This window comes from Jaculus jaculus, chromosome 6 (genome assembly GCF_020740685.1).
Source record: "Jaculus jaculus isolate mJacJac1 chromosome 6, mJacJac1.mat.Y.cur, whole genome shotgun sequence".
NCBI classification, from domain to species: Eukaryota; Metazoa; Chordata; class Mammalia; order Rodentia; family Dipodidae; genus Jaculus; species Jaculus jaculus.
In genome coordinates, this window is record NC_059107.1 from 96984153 (window position 1) to 97006554 (window position 22402).

General features: G+C 51.6%; 1 protein-coding gene and 1 long non-coding RNA gene across 2 annotated transcripts; one reads left to right on the plus strand and one right to left on the minus strand.

Annotated features, from left to right (window-relative positions):
- Positions 1-6714: 6714 nt before the first annotated feature.
- LOC123461654 lies at positions 6715-15721 on the minus strand. Its single transcript, XR_006637777.1, has 4 exons — positions 15652-15721; positions 9409-9518; positions 8955-9051; positions 6715-7219 (listed from the first exon to the last, which is right to left on the minus strand). It is a non-coding gene; the product is annotated as an uncharacterized LOC123461654 (long non-coding RNA).
- A 306-nt stretch (positions 15722-16027) lies between these two features.
- On the plus strand, positions 16028-18553 carry Hoxc11 (homeobox C11). The gene is made up of 2 exons (XM_004649912.2): positions 16028-16917; positions 18315-18553. Exons 1-2 carry the CDS (start codon positions 16209-16211, stop codon positions 18545-18547), a joined length of 942 nt encoding a protein of 313 aa, XP_004649969.2. The 5' UTR covers positions 16028-16208; the 3' UTR covers positions 18548-18553.
- The last annotated feature ends 3849 nt before the right edge of the window (positions 18554-22402 follow it).

Genomic DNA, 22402 nt, shown 5'->3' on the forward strand with positions numbered 1-22402 from the left:
GTGCTAGCCCCAGACTGAACCTGTCTTGGTGGAGAGCAAGAGGGGGCGCCGCCTGGGACACAGTCCCGCTTACAACGCCAGGCCAGGCGTCTCTGGCAGGCCCTCCCTGGACGTCCTCTTGTCTGTTTTGTTCGTGGTTCCCTCCCACACACACCCCCAGCAGGCAGGCCCTGCCAGGTCCACCAGAGAAGGGAAGAACCTTCTAGTCCGAGTGACCACAAGTCGCTGGGGCGGCAAGGGGCAGGGAAGGCTAGAACACAGCCGAGAGACAGGTTTATTTGAGGCGGGACTGGGGCGCTGCGCCTCTGGCTGAGAATCTGGAGAAGCGGCAGCCCACATAACCCCGTCCTTCACTTCCCTTTGGTGGTCTTAAGTCTCTTTACCTAGAGGAAGAGACAAGGGTTGGGACAGTAGAACGAAGGTGCCCATACTCACAGTTGATGGGGTTAGGGAAGGTTGGGAGGACGGAGCCAGATCAACAGAGAGAGTGGGTGGGAGGAGGGTCAAGGTAGCTCTGGCAGGGCCAGAGGAAGGAAAGAACTAAGGAGGAAGGGTGGTTTGAGAGAGAAGAACGATCAGCAAGGCCCACAATCCACCCGGATCTGAGTCGTTCAGGGCAGGACATCAAGTGGGTTGAAGCGCCTGTGTTTGGCAAGGCTAGGCTATGGACAAGGAGATAATCAGCCTTCTGTTCCCTCTAGGACAGGTTGCCAGAAAGTCTCTTAGTCCCCAGCTCTCTCCCAAGACCCCTGCCCTTCCCAGGCGGGGTGAACGTAGACTCACAGGTGTGCTAGCCACTCTTCCCGTTCCTTATGCAGCTGCCAACTGGAAGCGGCAAGTGAGGAATTGAGAGCATAACTCACATGGGCACAGATCCAGTAGCCACCCCAAGGACCCCCACCTGTCCCTCTGGGAAGCCCAAAGAGGCAGTGGATGGGGCTGTGAAGCACTGCATTGATTGGTGGGGAGAGTTTCCGGCATCTACAGCAGCGGGCTGATTCTCCCTTCCCCGCTGGCGTTCATGGTCATGGCCGGAGGCTGGACCAGTGTAATTTATGAGGCAGGAGGCGAATCTGCCCTTAAAGGGGCTATGGGCTGCACAGGCCTTGCTAGTCTGTTTCCCAGGCTGGCGACAATGAAGAAGGGGGGAGCTGCAGTTCCCCACCCAACTCCTTTCTCTCTTTTCCCTACCCGCCCCGCAACATAGCCCTTTGTCTCAGGACGGGCTGCCTCCGCCTCCCCAGCCAGGGAGCAACAGAGTACAAGGGCCAGAGCAGAGGAGGAGCACACTAGATCCAGTGGAGGCCAAAGAGTGGCTACTCCAAGCGGGAAGGCCTTTATTCATACACCCCCTTCAGCCCAGCCCCAACCCTGTAGATGGGGGCTAGCTGACTGGCTGGCTCTTGAGAGAAGAGCAGTAGTTGAGAGAACCCACCAGCCCTCCTCTGCCCCATTTTTATTTCTTTCCCTGAGAGTCCTCCAACTTCCCATGGGCTGCCCCACTCCTGCGAAAGCATGTGTTGGAAGCAGGAGACTGACAGGAGTGAAGTGCAACTAGGACAGTTTGGAACTGGCCTGTCACATAGGAAGAGTCTCCCCACCCTTCAGGGGCAATCCACAGAAGACTAGGCTCTCCCAACAACACATGGCTTCAAGTTTTTCTTTAAAAAAACAAAACAAAACAGGGTGATGCAGAGGCACAGGAAATGTGTACACACACAGTTGAGCCCAGCAAACAACTGGGCCCACACCCTCTCCCTACTAGGAAGTAGGCAGCTTCAGTTTCCATGTGGCCCTAGTGAGGAGATAACAATCACATGCCTTGGTCCTCCACTGGGCACCTGATACCTGACACCCCTCCTCACCCACTACACTTGTTTCACCCATGTACAAGTTCCCAGAGAGCATCTCCTCCCCAACTGTCCACAGCTTCCTGTGAGCTGGCAATGGGAATGAAGCACTACCCACCCCAAGCCTGTACCCCTTCTTGTGTAAAAGCCTTTCCTATGACTTGGTGGGCTCTGGGGTGCTGCATTCAAGCTCCACCACTGGCTTGACTCCCAAGGCCTAACAGAGGAGAGACTAGAACACTCCAAAAGGAGGGGAGAAATATATGCAATATTCTCTTTCCTTTGCTTTAAACTTGACTTCTGTGAGCTTCTCTGTCAATCTGTGTCTTGTTCTGTGTCTGTCGCTGGTACCTACTGTAGTCCCTGTGGCAGTTGCCTTCCCTGACTTTCCCTCCCAGCTCTTTGTAGTGTGGCCTCCTAGCGAGCATCTGTCTGTAGCACGTTTTCCCTTTATATAGTCCTTGTACAGAGTTGCTTCATCATATTAATATTAATAATTAAAACATGGATGTATGACAATGTGATTTTTTTTGACAACAATTCTTAAAACTGGGCCCTTGCATCCTCAGTCCAGAAAGAATGGGAGTGCCAGTCCCTTTATCTGTTCCCCATTTTATTTTTCTCCAGCTCAGGTGAATAATAAAAATAATGAATGTATAATAATAAAGGAAGAATGGTTGCAGGGGCAACAAAAATATATAACCAACCAAGATCCATTGATGGCTGCCATCTCTAGTCCCAAGCAATTACTGGCAGAGGGGAAACTGTGGGATGGTATACTGGGGGAGGAGAGAGAGCTCTAAGGAGTCACGGGGCTGTAAAAAATAATACGGTCAGCCCAGGGGAGGTGGAAAATAGTTCCAGAAAAGAAGGTTTGCAGTTTAGGGGCTGACAAGGGGGTGGTGGGAGGGGACTGGGGTGAGATGGAGATTGGTGGGTCCAGAGCTGCAGCCGGTGGTTCTGATCCCGGGGCTTTACTCGGAGAGGACATTTTGTATATTGTGAGATGACTGGAAAGAGGACTCAAGAACCCCTGGAACTAGTGAAGTAGTCTCCACCCCTTGAAGCTGGCAGCCCTCTCAAGGCTTGCCAAAGATAGGCCCAGACTTCCAGCTGGAGTGGGAAGCACTGTGCCCCTGAGCCCGCAGACCTTCTTCCTCTAGGAAGAGCATTCCCTCTGCTTCTAAGCTCTTGCCTGCTTTTTGCTCCTCCGCCCCAGTTACCCTTTTTATTCGTTTGGCTCCAGTCTTAGGATTCTACTCCAAATTCCCCCAACAGCCTGTGCAGGAATACCAGCGGCCCCCACTGAGCAGACCTCTGAGCCACACCTCCTGCCCTGAAATCTTTTTCCCTCCCAGGGCCCAGTTTGCAACTAGAGAGACTAAAGATCTCAGACCAAGTCTCATTCTCCCTTAACCCTTAATTCCCAACTGTCTGGTAGAAAAGGGATGCAGGCAGGAAGGAGACTTCAACCTTGCTGTGTTCATATAAAATCCCCCCAAAAAAAGTGCAGAAGAGGCTGGGGGTGACCAGCTTCTGGTAGCTATGAACTGGGGGAGGGGCTGGTGGCTGTTCGTGGATCTGAATAAAGTGGAAGAGGTCTGAATCTCAGAGAACCCAAGTGAAGACTATCCACCTCTTAAGACACGTCTACATAAGGAAGGTCAATAGTGGACATTTTCTAGCTTAAAAAAGAACTTAGGGAGAGCATGAGCAGTAACCAGCTCTTCGTTTACTTCCTTGATATGTTCCCAGACACTGCCAACCAGAGAGCACCTTGTTGAATAGTGTCTGTGCCGGCTTCCAGATTCTGTAACTGAGGAAGTTAAGAAAAAACATGCGACCCCTCTCCTCAGGCCTGAAGTGCAGTCCCTCGAGTCTACAGGAGGTCAAGGCTGGAACCAGAGCCCAAATAATCAGTGTGTGGCTGATCTGAGTGAAGAATTAGTCAATGTTGTAACTATGTGTCTAGTTTAAGTCCTAAAGTATAATTTATTCCACTGACTGGGTCTTAAAAAAAAGCAACAAAAAAATGGGTGAGTTGTGTGGATAAGCTAGGCAGAAAAGCTATTCTTCTCTTGTGCATATGTGAAAGCTCTAATCACCAGAATGAGCTCTGTTTTGGACCTGAGTCTCCACGAAGCTGTTCTCCTCGCTGATGTACACAGCTGAAGCCCGGTATTTCAAGCCACAATGGAAGGAGAGGGCAGGAGGTGGGCCGGGCGCCGGTTTCTGTGGATGCTAATGCAGCCGGAAGCCGGGCGCGATCGATGACCCCGGCCCGGCGAGGAGCGGGAACCGCCGGCCCAGATCCGATCACGCCGCAAGCCCGGGAGACCTTGGGGTTCCGGCCAGGCCCGAGCCCCCGTCCGGCCTTGCTCGGAGAACCGGAAAGCGGGAACCGGCCTTCAGGATCCCGGCGGCTCCGGGCGCGGAAGGTTCTGGTGTGATGCGGCACGCGGGTGCCGCAGTCCCGCGACCCCGGCATCCCGACGGTCTGGGGCGGGCGGGGAGGCCCGCGGCCCCGGTCACCCGCTCGCCCGCGCGCCAGCCCGGGCCTCCCGCCCGGCCGCCGAGCGCCGCTGCCCCGCGCCGTGCGGGGAGGCCGCGAGACAAAGGCGGGTCGCCGCCGGTGGATGACGCGGGCGACCGGGCCCCTCCCCAGTCCCAGCCCCGAGCCCTCTGCGCCCCGGCCCCGGTGGAGAGCCCTGGGAGCCTGCGGTCCACTTCCGAGTCCCTGCGGTTCCGCCTCCGCTCCACGCCGAGGTCCCGAGCAGCGGAAGCCCAGCGCGCTCGCCCGAAGCCCTGGCTCTTCCCGGGCGCAGCGCGCGGCAGCGCAGTCAGCTCTGGTCGCCTCCCAGGGCTGCCAGGACCCCGCCGAGGACGGGATGACCCCTGCTGGCCGGAGCAGTTGACTCTGTCCGGGACCCGGTGCTGCCCGGGAGTTTGCGGGCGACCTTGAGGAGCAGCCAGGGGCTGCAGCAACCTGGTCTTTCTCCTAAGAGTTCTCTTCTGCGGGACACGCGGCCCTCCAAGCCAAGCTTCTGGCCGCTGGTGGTTGTGTCCCAGCGGTTCCTAAAGGCCTACACAGTCACCAGCCAGAACATGGCTTGGGAGCTTAGAAATTGGGCCTCAAAGAGACCTCATACAGTCGGACCTTAATTTAACTAGTCGGATCTAAAGCCTTGCACTTGTGCAATTTCTCCTCAAGTCAAAGCTCTTACTGGGGAGTTGGAGGACCGTCTTCACATGTGATCAGGAATAAAGAACTTGTTTCAAGGACGGACCGGTCAGTGTAGATGGAACCCATCAGTAGTCCTCTTATTATGAAAGACTGTCCTCAAAGCACATCATCCACACGAAGGATGGTCCACACCAAAAAATACACACCAACCTGTGTTGTGGCCATAACCAGTATATGAAAAAAGCTTAAAATGTATAGATACCCATAATTGGAGGTACATTCTGGGCACGCAAAAGGTTTCTCTATAAAATATATACACAGAGACACTTTCATCTACTGCATAGGAAAGCGATGTGTTGGGAAAAGAGTAAGCATAGCATATATATTCACCACATATAAAATTTTATTTATATGTGCAAACAGTACATGTGCATGTATCCCTATAAGGGGGTGTTACAAGTCTGAGTCTATTGAACTAAATGTTTGTATTATCCATAAGACATGTAGAATCATTGTATGAAAATGCATACAGATATTAATATATCTATTTGACGGTATGAAAATCATATTATAATAAATATACAAAGTGAATACCTAGTATACAGAAAAAAATCTGTAAATTACATCAGCACATGTTATCTCTTTAATTATATATTAAATGCATTTGGGCTCATATATTCTACTTACACATTTCTCTGTAGGTTTAAAAATAAGCATTATAATTGGAGCTAAAAGGCTGGGTTCAGGGACTGCAGCCAAGTTTGGGAGATGCAGAGAAATGCAGAAGGAAGCTCTGGCATTGAAAATGCCAATTTCCAACTGCTGCACCTTCTTATGTTCAGTGTGTCTGTCCAGCATTCTTGTCCCCCTCTTATGTCAGCAAGCATTACTATAGATCGTGGTGTCTTCCATTTCCCTGCGTCTCTTGTATGAAGTGGGGGTCAGTGTTTAGAACACAGCCCACTAAGTCCTCTTTGTGGCAGGGTTCCGTGCATATTCGTCCTGTATAAAGTGGGTATTATCAAATTGGGTCATCTCACGTGTTCCAAGGTGCACTCTTGTAGGCCTAATGCAAGTAAACATGTCATAGCAACATACCGCTGTCAGGTAGGAGGGGAGACATGGCGATCTGGGAAGGTGTGTAACAACAAGCTGGTTGATTCCGGATGTGTGGCTGAGCTAAGATTGTTGATTTTTTTAAAAATTATTTTACAATCTGGAGCCTAGGCAGCAGAAGGAAACAAAGGCTGGAAACAGCCCACTCCCCTGCTCCCAGCAGAGGCCGAGGCTGCCTGCTTCCCAGCCTCTCAGACCTCATTCGGATCTTTAAACTTAGCCAGGCAGAACCCCATCTCTGTCTGTACACAAGAAGCAAGGAAAAGCTATCCGGTGCCCCAAGCTTTGTCAACAAAACCCACTCCCAAGGCTTTTGCTGATGGGTTTTCTTACGGCACTGAGCTGTGTTGTGGCTGAAAATTAATCCTACCTGAGTCTTAAAACAAACAAAAAAAAATACAGGACTTTGACACATACCTATGGAAAAATTCTTTGAGAGACAGTGCGCTCACACCCAGCACACATATTGTTTACGAGTCCACGGTCCTGTGTGGACGCGGCCGTATTTTACAGTCCAAAGGAATCGATTAATTAGCGCCTCCCTGTCCCCCCGCCGGCCGCTGCTCGGCTGAGCGCGCGCGGTGGAGATAGATGTGCGTGGCCAGCTCGCTGGTCTTGTTAACAAGGCTCGTCATAAAGATGGAGATGATAAGGGGAGCCGGGTGTTCCAGGGGGGTTCGGGCCCAACCCGCCCTGTGTGGGACGGCGCCTGACCCGCGCCGCTCTGCCGCCCACTCGGGCTCTTGAGCCTCTCTGTCGTTCACGCTGAGAGCTAGGAGCCGACAATTAATTCTCTTTCTGCTCCCATGGCCTGAATTCTCCCTTTTCTTCATAGAGCCCCAAATCAGATTTTAAAAAGGCGATAATACATAAACCTCTTTGGGTAAGTGCCCTCTGCCGCATTGGTTCAAGGACCTGCCACTGGCTCTTTTCCGTGTATTTCTCTGCCTGTGGTGCCCTTTCATAGACTGGCGCTTTCTTCCCTCCTCAGGGTCTCTCTCTCTCTTTTTCTCTCTTGGTTCGTGGCTGCCTTCTCTATCAGATTGGCGCTGGTTCAGTCTCCAAGAAGCTTGTAAAGAGAAAAATACAAATACCCCCTGGTTATCTAGCACCAGAGTGAACACACCCCAGATAAGCCAGACCCAATGAAAATAAAATTAAAAAAAAAAACACCTTGGGTGTAATTGCTGGTTTGGGTTGTAGCACTTAATTCTGTTTATTCTCACTGATGTGCATACTTAACAGAGAGATATTGATATTAAAGGGCAAGGGGGAATTAATTTTACTTTTATAGTCATCTATTAAGTGCAGAAGATGATCTGAGTCTCCTTTAAAGGGACCAAAAAAGAGGGGGGAGGGAGTGAGAAAAAAAGGGAGGGGGAAGGGAGAAATATGACTGAAAGAGAACAAAGATCTTTGCCTGAAGAAACAATGTAACACTAGACAGAACTATAAAGTCTGGGAATGTAAGAACGCAGAACTCTCAGCTTTCCTCCATTTGGAATCCTGTCCTCTGCACTTCCTGCTGAAATCTGGGCTCTGACTACACAGTGGTATTCAAGGAAGAATTCATGTAATTATCCGGATAATTGTATGGGGGGAGAGAGAAAGCATTTCCCTTTCATTGTCTGACCCGCTTGGTGTCTGTGCGGAGGAGAGGGAGGAAGGCATGTGGTGGTATGTCAGAGATGGAGGGAACGGAGTTGGTAGGGTCTCTCAGCATCGCCCTGCGTCCTGTGACACCTCTACTCCTAAGTGGAGGAGGTCCTAGGCAAGAGCTTACAGATTTGAAACATGCTGAAGAAACTTCAAGAGTGTAAAGGTGAGGGGCTTGGATTCAGTTTCATTTTTGACATTTGCTTGGCTTCAATTTGTCTGCATAGACCTGCCTTCCTTAGTATTGTAATCACCACAAGGAAGTGGATAATAGATAATTATAGGGGTGTTGATAATATTATTTTATAGCCACACAAGATATGATTAGAGTTAATGTTGTAGGCTCTACTGGAGCCTGGGAGGCAGCAAGAGGCAAGGTAGAGAGAGATCCTGAGTCTTTCCTATTTTTACATCTGGAGGAATCTTCAGAAATCTCTAAATTCCTTCCCTGGAGGTCTTAATTGGGCAAACAATAATCTGCCCCTCTTAGTTTAGGAAGCAATGAACCTTCTCTCCTTCTTCTCCTTCACTCTGAAGTTTAACTCTCAGTACAAGGCCACCAAGGTTATGGAGACATAGCAGATGAGGTCAGTAAAAACAAGACCTGAGTGAGGGGTGCTTATCAAAATCAAGTTCATTGTCAACTCCAAGTGGGCACTGGGCCCAGAGTGCAGCCTTTTTAAAATTTTAATCCCAAATTAGCCTTCTTCCCTGGAGTCCACTCCTCAAGGACACCTGGGTGGGGGCAAAAGTCAAGGTAGGGCTGTGGAGGTAAGTTCAAGGTAGGGATGAGGATGAGGGGAGGATCACTAATATATATATTTTCCCCCTGGGTGAGGTCTGGTCCTAGAGACCTGAAAACTATAGAAAGGAAGAGGCTGAGGCAGAGAGGGAGGCATGAGAGGATTGAGAGAAACCAGGGGCAGGGAATACATGAGCAAAATGAGGCAGGAAGAAGAACAGGAGGAGGAGACAAAGAAAAGGAGAAAATAAAAAGAAAAGGTGGGGGGGGTGGAGAAAAGATAGATTGAAAGAGACCAGGCAAAAGCAGTGCAGGCAGGGTCAACAGTTGCTTTGCCTGGCGGGTTTGCAGCAGTCTGGGTGGGCGGGGGCTCCATGACAAAGTGAAGGTCAAGTTAGCATCGTACCTTATAAGGAAGGCGACAGTCCTCCATTTCAGCCTTTCTCACTAGAGGGACGCGACAGTGGCATTTCTGGTCTTGTAAACACAGGACTCCATGGGACCTTAAAAAAATAAAGAACCCCCCTTTCCTTTATTGGGGGTGAGTTCTGCCGGCATGGAAAGCTGCCGACAGAGAAGTCAAGTAATGAAGACTCCAGGAAACTTTTCTCTCCTTTTCTGTCTCAGCTCTGCTCCCTGCCAGCTGGGACTCACCCCCACCCCTTGTCTTCTGTATCTTTCATCTTTCACCACTGTCTATAACTCTGGGCTCGATTTCTTCACTCCCCCTCTTGCCTGCAGACTTGTAAATCCCTTCTGTTCCTCCGAGAAGCTGAGCCGGATGAGCAGGATGTAAGAAATGAAGAAAATTAAGCATCATTACGAAAAGTTCATTTACAGCTTAAATATCTGAATATTACCGTTTTCTTCAGAAAACAAAGCAGTGTGTTCGGTAAGGAGGCGAAGTGAGGTAGTAGGGATGGGGAGGGCTGGTGCGGCAGGAGGCTTGGATTTATTCATTTGTCAGATCCTGAAGCAGAAAGAAAGGGAGAAAGAATCAGGGAAGTAAGAGAAAAGCATTTTAACCAGTCTACTAGGGAAGGAGGAAGAGGCGGCAGCTGGTGAGGTTTGGGAGCAAATTGTGAGCGGCAAGGATCCAGTTCTCAGCTAGCGATCTCCGAGCTCATTCAGCCAGGCCTTGGTGTGGAGAAGCAAGTATATTAGATATTTGTTGATTTCGGGAAGCAGGAATGGAAGGAGGCCTTGTGCTGCAGGGGTACTCTTAGAATAAGGCGGAGCCATGGACAGACACAGAAAGTGAGTTCCGGGAGCTGAGCCGCTGAGGCTCTGGGAGGAAGGAGCCTGAACCTGGATCCTTGATTCTTACCCTCCTGGGTAGCAGTGAGATTGGAGGTGGAGGAGAAATTGAAAGGGGACATTATGGGCATAAAGTATCCGTAGAGAGCTTACCTCCTTTTTTCCTAGATCTCACAGCTTGTTTTCGCAGAGCCATTTTAAGGCCCAATTATTTCTTTTAAAATTGGAATTCTAATTGAAAGGGAAGGATGTCCAGAAAGCAATGATGGCTGTTTCTGGTTGAATCTGTGTTCTAATACCAACCTCCTCCCCCCCATTGTTATCACTTTCACTCTTGTCAACTAGAAAACTGACTTCTAGAATCAGCCTCTTCCCACTTGCCTCCCTGGTTGGGAATTTCTCCAGGCGATTAGAGACCAGAAGTGGAGCAGAGGCCTGGGAGGCAGCAGACTTAGTGTCAAAATCTTGATGCCTGATATCCTCCTACCCTGTGTTCTCATAATGAAAAATAAATAGCCAGATTTGATTGTTTCTAGTGCTGCTAAGGGGTACTGGTTTTATTCTTCTTCTTCTTTTTTTTTAAAATGCAGCATTTGACCCTAAGATCAAGACAATAAGTATTTTCCCCATAGATATTTAATCTGAGCAAAGTGCCACTATGTCACAAAGTACCTGGATTCTTTGAATAGGGGCTGAGAGGTTAGCCGAGTTGAGGGTATCTGCTGTCAGGAAGCCCCAGGTAAGAAATGGCAGGCTTTTCTTTGACTGAAGCTAGAACTCTACCAAGAATATTTTAAATGGTTGAAATGGACCGGGGAGGCCCTTTGGATGGTCTTTCAGCTTGTAAAGGGGAGTCCCATGAAATGAGGCAGATTGCTAGCTGGGACATATCCTCCTAGGGTGAAAAAGACAGCGAGACACCCAGACTTCCACCCTGCAAAAGTGTTCTCCACGCCTGTGACAGAAAACTGGTAGGCTCTTTGGAAATTTGGGGACTTGAAGAGGGTGAGGGAGGACCAGGCACCCCACTGAAGGCAGAGGTGGGGAAGAGAACCTGAGCCGGTAAGGCTGGAAGATCTCATTTCCTTGAGAAGCCAAACATACACAATGGGCTCTCCAATATTGAAAAACACCAGATGATCTGCTTCGAAGGGAATAAACAGGCCAAGCGGATGCAGGTTAATAAAACCCCCCAAAGCCCAGACAGGAACCACTTAAAATGCCCAGAACAAAGCACACCGTGACAAATTCTCACCCAACACACAAGTACACGCACAGGAATGTTCCCAGGCAGAGAGAAAGAGAACTTCCCTACCTCCGGCCTCCACCCACTGGTCTCTTAGGTATACCTGGCCAGCTCCAGGAACGGATCTGTGCACTCTTCTAACCTCTGGGGATGGTGGGCAGGCTCCAGCAGCACTGCCCACCCCACAGAGCCGGCCTGTGTCCCTGGAGCCTCACTAATGCAAGATCCAGATCCATACCCGGAGAGGAGATAAAAGTCTAGACAATAGACGGCTGTTTATGACAAGGAGGCTCTCCAAGTTTGGGGCCAGGCGATAAATCTCTGGCGAATCTTCCTGTAACTCAACTTCTGGCTGTAGTGATGAGAGAACCGCAGAGACCCCAGAGGAAAGCAGCAAAATGGGGGAGACTTGAATCTTGAGCAGAAGGCGGCTTCCTTGAGCAGTCCTAGGCCCGAGCACCGACCCACGCAGGGCGTCCACACTGTGGAAGCTTTCGGGTGGAGCTTCCTAGCGCGGGCAGGTCAGGGCTCCTCTCCACCCAGGAACTAGGGCTGCTGGAAATCCGGCGAATGTGCAGTCAGAAGGCAGGGCCTGGAGGCTGAAATAGACCCACAAGCCATCGTCGGGGGCAAAGAGTCTTTTGTGGGTGACTGGAATCTCCTTGCTCTGTCACCTTCATTTTTTATATTCTTATATTCCATATTCCCTCTTCTCTCTCTCTCCATCCCTCCCTCCTTTTCCTTTTTGGATTGATGGGCTGTTCCCTTTTGCATTTTCGACCCAGGCGTCTGATTACAAGTAAAGAGCCACTGAAGTTGATCTCATAAAAATGCCGCGAGCTCACTTTGATCAGCGCGGACTGGGTCCGAGCCTAAGTAGGCGCTAAAGCCGGGGAATGGCGGCTCCGGCCAACCCGGCTTCGGCTCCACAGCAAGGCGGGAGATCCGGGTGGCCCAAGAGGGTAATCGCACCCACAAAAGGTATTTTTCTGAGGGGCTGCAACTTGCTTTGGAAACCAACATTTCCACACTGCTTCTCAGACACTTCCTTCATTTTAGAGCATTTGGTTAGGGGGGGGGCAGTGAAACTGGCTCGTAAAATGGGGCTTTTATGGGAAGAAATGGGGTCGCATTGCTATCCTCTAGGGACAATCTCTCTGTGGAGGAAGCTGAATGGGGCTGTGGGGTTGGAGGAATCACTGCCCCCCCCCCCCACTTTACCCTCAGGCCTGAGGATCCTCCAGTAGGGTCCACCACTTAGATGGCCTGATTTGGGGCCTTGGCATACCCACCACTAAGGAGAGGTGGGAGATGCAAACCCACAGTCCCCTGAATTCTGACTCCTTGTGGCTAGAGTGAGATGTGGGTGTCTTGGGTGCAAATAAAATCATGAGCCTAAAAATACCGAAGTACACTAAAGGATTTATTCTATGCTTTGATATTGCTGTTTAAAGAGACAGAAATAAATGCTAGAAGGGGCAAGCCCAGTTTTAATGAGGGACCCCCTTGCCTGCCCAGCCTGGGAAAAAGTGAGGGTGTTCATGTGTTGGAACCCCTTTCTTACATCTTTTATTGACTCCATACGGTGCTGAATTCACAATCCAAGCACCCGCTTTCTCCACCCAGACTTTTTGTCCTAGCTCGTGGTGTGTAGGCTCTTTAACCTATCAAGATCTGCTGACCAGAACTCAGAGGAGCCTGGCAGAGGTAGAGAGGCTACAGGGCTGCCCTGGAAGCCTCACAGGCTGAAAATTCGGTAGATACTGCCCCCTTCTGAAGCCCCTGTTGTCCCTATGTAATAGGGAAGGGCACTGGAGTCTGTCACAGCCCTAGCCAGACCACCGAGGCAGCCGGTCAGACCACAGCTGCCTGCTAGCGGCCAGGCAGGCGGCAGGGACTGAGACCACCAAGAGCTAGTAGGGAAGGCAGGATGATTCTGCCAAGGAGGATTTCAGGTGAAAGCTGGGACTTCAGACTGATGGAGAGACCACAGACACCCACCAGGAGAGGGGATTAAAATGAAGAAAGAAAGAAAGAAAGAAAGAAAGAAAGAAAGAAAGAAAGAAAGAAAGAAAAGAAAAGAAAAGAAAAGAAAAGAAAAGAAAAGAAAAGAAAAGAAAAGAAAAGAAAAGAAAAGAAAAGAAAAAGAAAAAGCCTCCTGGAGCAGGATCTGCCTGGCTCAGGATTGGGGACCACAGATGGGTCCCATGTCCAGGAGGCAATGGATGCTCTGGCCAGAAGCTGCAGAGTGTACAAGCTCAGCAGAGGCTTCCAGGTGGCCTAGACCCAAGACTACGCAGGGAGGCCTTACCCCACACCTTGGGCATTTTTGCTAATCAACAGCTAGCTGACCTCAGAGACCAGGGCTTTTTTCTCCTTGACCTTAGCAGCCACTGCCAGTTGCTGGGATTTTTAACAGTTGTGGAAAATTGAAAGTCAGAACAACACCAGTAAAAAAATTAAACTTCATGCTTTGCCTTTAGAAGAATATTACTTCCCTCAAGTCTCTGTTGGAAGACCCCCAAAGTTTCCTAGATGTCAACTCCCTGACATCCTTCCTCCCCCCCCCCTTTTTTTTTGTTTCAATGAAATCAGACCGCCAGCAGCTCCTTACAGAGTCGCCTGCCTCACTTTTATGGTGGCCCAGGGATAAACTTTGGTGGTCAAATTCAAGTGCTCAGGCCCACAGCTGTCTCCTCACAGGAAGCAGCCTCCCCCTCTGGTCCAAGCTGTGCAAAACATGCCTTGGGGGATTGGGCCCCACATTGCCCAGGAGGCCAGGAGGGGAAGCCTGCAAAGCCTGAAGAAGTTGGGAAAGCAGAAATAGAGACTGCTCTCGTTCAGACCTTTGTAAGGGATAAGGGTGCCTCTGGCCTTCCTCTTGCTGGCTCCTATCACTGTTTGGGGAGCATTTTGCCTCCAATAAACTCAAGTTTAATGAGGTCAGCACAAGCCCCATAAAAGCCACAGTCCATAGTTCCCCACCATTATAATTAAAATCGTTGCCCCCAACTCACCCTATAAAAAAAGGCTAAAGGAAAGAGAAAATGCAATAGATTTTTCTTTTTGTGGCCCCTTCCCTACGGAGATGTCCTACACTTTAGCAAAAGCCCTACCTAATCCAGTTCCTCTTTGCCCTCCGTTAAGATCTGGCCAGGACTAAATAAGTCAGGAGCTTTGACCAGAACTGAGTGGGCAGAGGAGCTCTGGAAGTCTCTGGTCCCAATGGGACCCATGGTGGAGGCAGACTCCAAGTGTCCAAAAGGCTTAGCAAATCTGGGGAGACAGGAGAGTTGAGAAGGAATGGATTTGGGAGACTATTTGGCTGTAAGGTACCATTTTGTGTCTTCTCTGTCTGGTTTGGAGGTCTCAGAGCCTCTCTACTGAGCAAGGAAAATCAAATCTAAATAAAAATTTTACATGAAAGCCAATTTTAAGCAAGGGTGAAGAAGGGTATAATGAGGGTTTAGACTACTTTTGGTTTTCCTTGAGAGTGCAGTAGGCTGAGTCCTTGGAGCTTTCAATCTTCTCCTTCTCTGACATACCATGTCCTGATCGCTCGGAACCAAGGTTGCCTTCCTCTTATGCCAGTTGCTGTGGCCCCTTGGAACTAGTCCAGACCATTCAATAAACTGATTTTCAGCTGTCCAGATGTGCGCTGTGATGCTCAGAGGGACAAGAGGCTGGGAGGGCAGAATCTCAGTGTTTATCCCTCAGGCCACAGCAATCTCAGGCTGACAGGCTTAGAGGAAGGCTGGGCAAGACTGAGAAACAGGAAGAAGGTACTGAGGTCTGCCTTCAGCCCCAGCAAAAAGGTCTAGGGGCTTTCATTAGGAAGTGATCCTTGATTTTGCCCTGACCAGAGCAGAGTCCAAAGCTGCTTTCCACTGTCCTGCTTGTCTACACTAGAGATCTATACCTGGCCCCATTCACCCATCTTCACCACCTAAATAACTTAGAGATAGCCCCCAAGTCTAATGCCCTCACCATATCTTGCCTGGATCCCAGTGCCAGCCTTCTTCTCAGCTTAGTAGCTGAAGCTGAGCCCCAACTGATAGGACTGGTGATAGAGAAGATACATAGCTCTCATTCCAATCTTTTTTCTTTGGTTTGGGATTTTAAAACCCACAGTGGATGTAGCTTTCTGCACATTGATTGACAATAAAGGCAGGCATGAAATATTCACCCAGGGCCACTCTCTTGTACTAAATATTTAACACAACATTAGAGAAGGTTTTTCCCAGACTTCGCCAGGCACCAACTGGGCGGCTGGCGCACTGCTCACCACTGGTTTATGACTAATCGGAGTCCCTAACCGGGCGGGAGCGCAGCACGCCAGACAAAGTTGGGACACTGGCTCATGGCAGGGCTGCCTCACCTCACCTTTGGGAAACTTCAAATACTTTTCCGGGGAGCCTCTCCTATAAGGGAGCTCATCCAACTCTGGCCAGGAAAATAATCGAATGGACTTCTTCAAACTCTTGTAAACAAGCGGTGGCTGACTCGGCGGGTTGGAGGGGTAAGAGTCCCCAAGACTTGGGGAGAAGGTTCACCACTCTGGGAGAGATCAGGTGTGTGGGGGGGAAGTCCTCGCTCTTACCCCAGTTTTTCGCTCATCACCAGGAGGAGGCAAGACCCCTATTTGGAAAGCTCTCTTCCTTCCCCCAATCCTAGGGGGAAAAAAAGAGCAGCAGCTAGAAAAAAAATACAATTACCCCCTCCCAGCCACCGCCCCCGCCCATCCCACCGCCCACCCCACCCCACCCCAACCCTCTCTCTCTCTCTCTCTCTCTCTCTCTCTCTCTCCTCCTTTGCTCGCCCTGTGGAATGGAGAGGAGGGGAGTGACGAGAGAAAACCGAATACAAATCTGCAATTGATTTTCATAATGTTTCTGCGGTGTTTGCAAACCAATCGCCTGAACGTCCCCGATCTTACCTAAGAGAGAACCCCTCCTACGTCTGCGAAGTGCTCCGAACTGATATATGACAATATCTACTTTGGATCACGTGCTCGGGGGAGAGGAGAGGAGAGAGAGAGAGAGAGAGAGAGAGACTAAGACGGATAACGCGTCATCTCGCCTTCCCAAAAAATTTTCCCCCCCTCGCTAGACCGGGTCCAAAACCTCCATCCGGAGCCGGCAGGAGAGGAGGAGAACGATGTTTAACTCGGTCAACCTGGGCAACTTCTGTTCGCCGTCGCGCAAGGAGAGGGGCGCAGACTTCGGCGAGCGGGGGAGCTGCGCCTCCAACCTCTATCTGCCTAGTTGCACTTACTACGTGCCCGAGTTCTCCACGGTCTCCTCCTTCCTGCCCCAGGCCCCGTCTCGCCAGATCTCCTATCCCTACTCGGCCCAAGTGCCCCCGGTGCGCGAGGTGTCCTACGGCCTGGAGCCCTCCGGCAAGTGGCACCATCGGAACAGCTACTCTTCGTGCTATGCCGCGGCCGACGAGCTCATGCACCGCGAGTGCCTGCCTCCCTCCACGGTCACCGAGATCCTCATGAAGAACGAAGGCTCCTACGGAGGCCACCACCACCCCAGCGGCCCGCACGCCGCCCCCGCCGGCTTCTACTCGTCGGTCAACAAGAACAGCGTCCTGCCCCAGGCCTTCGACCGCTTCTTCGACAACGCCTACTGCGGCGGCGGCGGCGGCGGCGGCGGCGGGGATGCGCCCGCAGAGCCCCCGTGCCCGGGCAAGGGCGAGGCCAAGGGGGAGCCCGACGCGCCCCCGGCCTCGGGACTGTCGTCGTCCCGGGCTGAGACGGGGACCGAGGCCGAGGCCGAGGAGGAGAACACGAATCCCAGCTCGTCCGGTTCGGCCCACTCGGCGATGACCAAGGAGCCTGCCGCCAAGGGAGCCGCCCCCAGTAGGTAGCGGCGGCCGGGGACGGGCGGGCGGGCGGGCGGGCGAGGGAGGGAGCGGGCGGGCGGGCGAGCGAGCGAGCGAGGGAGGGCTGGAGCAGGAGAGGCCCGGGCAGCGGGGACAGCCTCGTGTTTTGGGTCAGTCTGATTTTTATGTGGAGTTTTATAAGCATTCAAAAGGATTTTATTATAACCTACAAAGCCCTCTCTCCCAAAGACTCGACTTTTTACGATGGAGAAGGGGTGAGGAGGGGAGGGAGCAGAGACTCTTTGGAAAAGCCGGGTGAACACCCCCCCATGCACACACACACACGCGCACACACACACACACACGCGCGCGCACACACTCAATCTCCACCCCACTCCCCCGTTATCCCCCTTCGGTCTGTGAAATTTTTTAAAAGTGACACCATTGCAGGCGATATTAACTTTGATCGTGAACTTTGAGGAGCATTTAGGGGAGGATGCGGAGCCAGGCTGCCGGGGTGGGGTGGGCTGGGGGGTGGGAGGGAGGGGAGGGGGAGGAAGGGGAGGGCAGGGGACCGACAGGGAGAAATCCAGAGAGGGGGGGGAGAGGTGGGTGGGGGAGGAATGCAGCCGAGCACCACTGGAGACCCGAGAGGCGCGCCTCGGAGGCCTCAGCGCTTCTCTTTTAAACTGCATTTTGAAAATGTTCATACTATGTGTTTGTGGGTCTTGGAGTAGAAGGAAGCCGAGCGAGCTGGAGTGGGGGTGGCGGCTGCACGGGTGGGGGTGATGAGGAGGGGGGAAGCGGAGCTCCCCTGCGCTGCAGGCGGGGGTCTCGGCGCCTCCCCTCTGGCAGCGGCCTGGGGTCCGGCCTTAGCCCTGGCAGCGTGCGAGGCGGGCGGGAAGGCGTCCCGGCGTCCTGGGAGAGGCCCGCGGGTGTCTAGGTGTCTCTACTCGCTGGTTTCCTCCCTATGTCCCCCCCCCCACCACTGCTCTCGCCAGATCTCACTACTTTGCGCCGGTTCTCCGCGGTACCCCCCTCCCGGCCCCCGGAGTTCTTGGGGAGGAGGAAAGTGAACTTCCAGGACCTTTAGGAGGGCAGCTGGGCAGGGGAGCCAGGCAGGGGACCCTGGGGGGGGGGAGCACGTGGCCCAGACAAGCTGTCTTCCTCCCGCTGACCCTAGCAGCCGGCAGGACTCAGGATTGAGGGACAGGGGGCGTGAGTCGCTCAGTAGCCCGAGCTAGACCTGGCAGGGGGGTCAGGCTAGCCCCAGAGCTGCGGCCTGCACAGAAGCTGACCTAAGGGAGGGCTGGCCCGGCGGACGGACGGACGGGCTGGGAGCAGGGCCGCCGCGGTGCCCAGCGGCTGGGGTCTCCCGGGTCTCACGTGTCTCTCTCCCCTCTCCTCGCACTTGCCCCCCTCCCCTCCCTCCAGACGCCCCCCGCACCCGAAAGAAGCGCTGCCCTTATTCGAAATTCCAGATCCGGGAACTGGAGCGAGAGTTTTTCTTCAACGTGTATATCAACAAAGAGAAGCGGCTGCAGCTGTCGCGGATGCTGAACCTGACGGACCGACAAGTGAAAATTTGGTTTCAGAACAGAAGAATGAAAGAAAAAAAACTGAGCAGAGACCGGCTGCAGTATTTTTCAGGAAATCCGCTGCTGTAACTGCAGACTGGGCCCTTAGGGAGGGACGGGAGGGAAAGGGGGAAAATTATTTTATTTTATTTTTATTTTTTATTTCCTAACTCGTCTTTTTTTCCGCGGGTGGAAAACTGGACTGCCCAGGGCTGGGCCCCCCCACCACCACCGCTGCTGACACTTCCTTCCGGAGCCTCCTTCACCTTGGGTCTGACTCTCTCGCGGCGGGGACAGAGACCCGGCCTGGAGAAGGTGAAGGGAAGTGTCCGACCCTTGGGCGAGTGGACCCCGTTGGCGCCAAGGCCCCAAGACTGTTTATTTAAAAGAAAACACACCTTGCGACAATTGTCTTGCTGCTCGGATTGGGTGAGGGGAGGGGCGAGCCTAGTGGGCGCCTGAGCTGAGCTGTCCTGGAACTGCTAGCCTTCCCTCGCCCAAGTGAAAAGGTCCGCTGAGACACCGTGTCTGTGAGAGGAGACCTGCCGGGCTCTCCGCCCCCACCCACCTTGCTCCTCCATTAGGAGGCAGCTAAACGTGACCCTGCCTTGCTGTGAAATTCCTGTACCTTCGACCTGGTGTTAGGTGTGCAAAGTGCTGGTCCTACCTCTGTCTGCGCCCTAGCCCCGCCCGAGCCTAACTTTCTCCCTTTAAATGTGTAGAACCCCCTTTTGAAAATTCTTAACTGGTGCATTTTGAGGTGTCCCAACAATCCCCCCCCCATGCAGTGCCCCAGTCCATGGATTTATTCCTAGTCTATCCAGTTGTTACCTCCTTAAGAAAGGGGGGGAAATAAAAGGACTGGGGTGGAGGAGGCTGTAGGGAGATGGGATTGGGAGCCTCCCCCTTGCTGGGGCCTGAATTTTGTAAATAAATTTCACAAGCATTGCTTCCAACCCGGAGAGAAAGGGGGAGGTTGCGCCGGAATGGGATTCAAATCGCCCACCTCTTATGTGTGTGAATGCGTGTGTATGTGTGCAATCCCCACCCTGCTCCTGCCCCAGAGGGATTGCTGTGATTTTTTTTTTTTTTGGTGGCAAATAAAGATATTTCATTCTGTTCAATATTATGATTTTATTTGACCTTTTTATTAACCCTTCTCCTCTTAAAACCCTCCATGCTCCCAAGGCAGTAGAGGACGAGGAGGAGGAGGAGGAGGAGGAGGCAGCAGCATTGGCAGTTGGGAGAGCCTGCGCTGAGGTGGGTCTGCTGAGGTGAGGCAGGCCCGTGGTAGGGCACCAGTGCTCCCAGCTGTCAGGGCCAAGTGTTGGCAAGAGCTTCTTCCAGAGCAAAGGACACTCCATGCCTACTCCTAAGCTCTCATTCCTCACATGTCCAAACGCCCGGCACTGCTTCCCAGCTTCCCATTTAAGTACACGTTTGTTGTGGAGTTAATTGTAACCATCATCAAATTTAAATTTATAGGAATTTTCTTGGCTCCACTGCCCTCCTGCCAGATGTCTCTGTCTGTCGCAGTTAAATGCGTAGGGCTGAGGGTAGGGACTTTGCATATCTCTCTCTCCCTCCCTCCCTCCCTCTCTCTTTCTCTCTCCCCCACCCTACTGGAGTTTTAATATACAGTTTTGAAGGAAGGAGGGAGGAGAGGGGAAGCCAACCCCATTCCTTAACCTCTCTTCAGTGCTTGGGGTGGGAATGTGGGGCCCAGCCCCTTTCCCTTTGGCACAAATGGCCAGGCTCCTCCAGACACAACCAGACGCCTAGGCTGGGGTCATCATGATGTTTATACATCAGGTATTCCAGAGTAGAAAGCTCCTGAGATATATTTTGTAAGGACTGACCTGGGATAGAACATTGGGAAAGGGGGTGGCCCCTTGGGACAGTCTCTACACCAATCTGCAATTGCTGCATGTTTCTTGTGTCCCTTGAGCTCTAAATTCATTATTTGAGGACAGAGGTTCAGGACCAAAACTTATCATCTCCCTGCTTTTCTGTTCTTGTGTAATTCAAAAAGAATATTTTTGTCCATGCTGTTCTGGTGGGTGAAAGGAAAAAGCATCCTGGCTATCAGGTCTAGGTACTGTACTGCCCTTGTTTTTGATGTCAGAGATTCCTGTGGCTTAGATTTGTAAATGTGGCTCTTTGAGACAAGATTTGCCAACTGGAGTGCATTGTGGTTCACAATCCTTTATGTGCCAACGCACAAAAATTTTATTATTTAAGGCAATGTCCCTACGTGTGCACACGGGGAGGAATATTGTCTGCGCGCTTTTATCTGTAAGGAACAAATGTGACCAAATGCATATCTCCAGTTTCTGTCCCCCTGGCCTATGAGCCCTGACAGTATTTAACAGATATGGAGAGGATTATAATTGTGGCCCTCTTCTGTGTTTGTGTGCTTGCGCATGTGTGTGTGTGTGTGTGTGTGTGAGAGAGAGAGAGAGAGAGAGAGAGAGACAGAAAGAGAGAGAGAGAGAGAGACCTCTCTGGATATGATATTTATCCACTGGCTATATAAGGAACTGTTAGTCTGCTCGCCATGTTTCCTATAAAATAGGATGGAGATAACGATAGAACAAACCTGCTTATGAAGCAAACAGCCTACAAAGGGCTCCTGATTTGGGAGAAAAATATTTAAAGCTAGCAGCTACCACATCCCTACAAATATACAGCCCAGAAAAGATCGTCTGGTCCAGAAGAGATTTCTGAAGCATGAGAGGAGAGTTATCATGGAAGAAAAACAAAGGCTTCTGTGACCCAAGCCCAGGAAGCTGCCAGTCTTTGGTGACCTTCTAAAACAGGAGAAAAGGGGTGTATCAAGCCCCCAAACAAACCCACCTTCAGATTCCTAGGATGTCCTCCCCCCTCTTGCTGGCAGGGGCACTCTGGGCTCAACCTCTTGGGGTAATCCCCTCCAGCCACAGCCCTGCCTTGGAACAAAAGATCCTAGTCTAGACGCCGCCATAAAGCGCCCCCCTAGCCTCTAAACCCAGTTTCATTTCGCCCTTAACGACCCAGTCTGGCCTGTTGGAAAATGCTTCCGCCCTAAATAGTAAACAAACCCCCAGTGGACGGTCTTGGCTCTTCCAACACACTCGGACCCCCCACCCCATCATCCCCTTGCCCCACATTTTCCCTCTTCTCCTCCAACCTTTCTCAGCTCCCAGCTCCCCACCCCCCAAGTAAATAAACCAGAGGCCGAGTTCAAAGTTTCTCGGAGCTAAGGAGGAATGTTGGTTGTAAAAATCCAAGTTTATAGCGCACGTGGGAGTTTACAAGGGTATTAAGTGGTGTGGGCTGAGAGAGAGAGCATTCGGCCCCTCCCCCTCCCACTATGGGCTTTAGGGGTACAGGGGGAACCAGGGGCACTTGAAACAAGAAATAAGTTGCAGGTAGCCTTCGATTAGGAGTTCCCTTGTGACTCAGATCCTAGATGGCTGGAGAAAGACAAAGCAGAAGTCCTTTGGAAGTATGCCCACAACCCCCAGAGACACTTCTGAGAGAAAGCCGTGGGCTCTTGATATCCCAGATGGAGAAGTTGGGGAGCTCCGTTGGAGGGGAACAAAAAAGGTGCATACCAAGAGTCTGAAAGGTGAACAGAGTTGGAGCTACTTGTAGCCAGTTAACCAGAAGGGAAGAAATTACCTTGAGCTAATTTCTCGAGTGGGCTGAGGGAAGAGAGGGCTTTTCTCAACTGTGCAAAGAACTTTGAACTTCAAGGGAGTCAAGGGCACCACCCCTTCCTCCCCCAACCCCATCCTCCCCGCCCTTCTCAGGAATCTGTAGGGCAATTCCATCCCTGGCCAATATTCCCAGAAGGGGGTAGCCCCTGGGTTTTCCTTGTGCCCTAGGGCTGGATAATACAGTTTACTAAACCCTTCCTACTTAGAGCTGGCCAGAACACTGTGCACGCGACTACACTCTTTA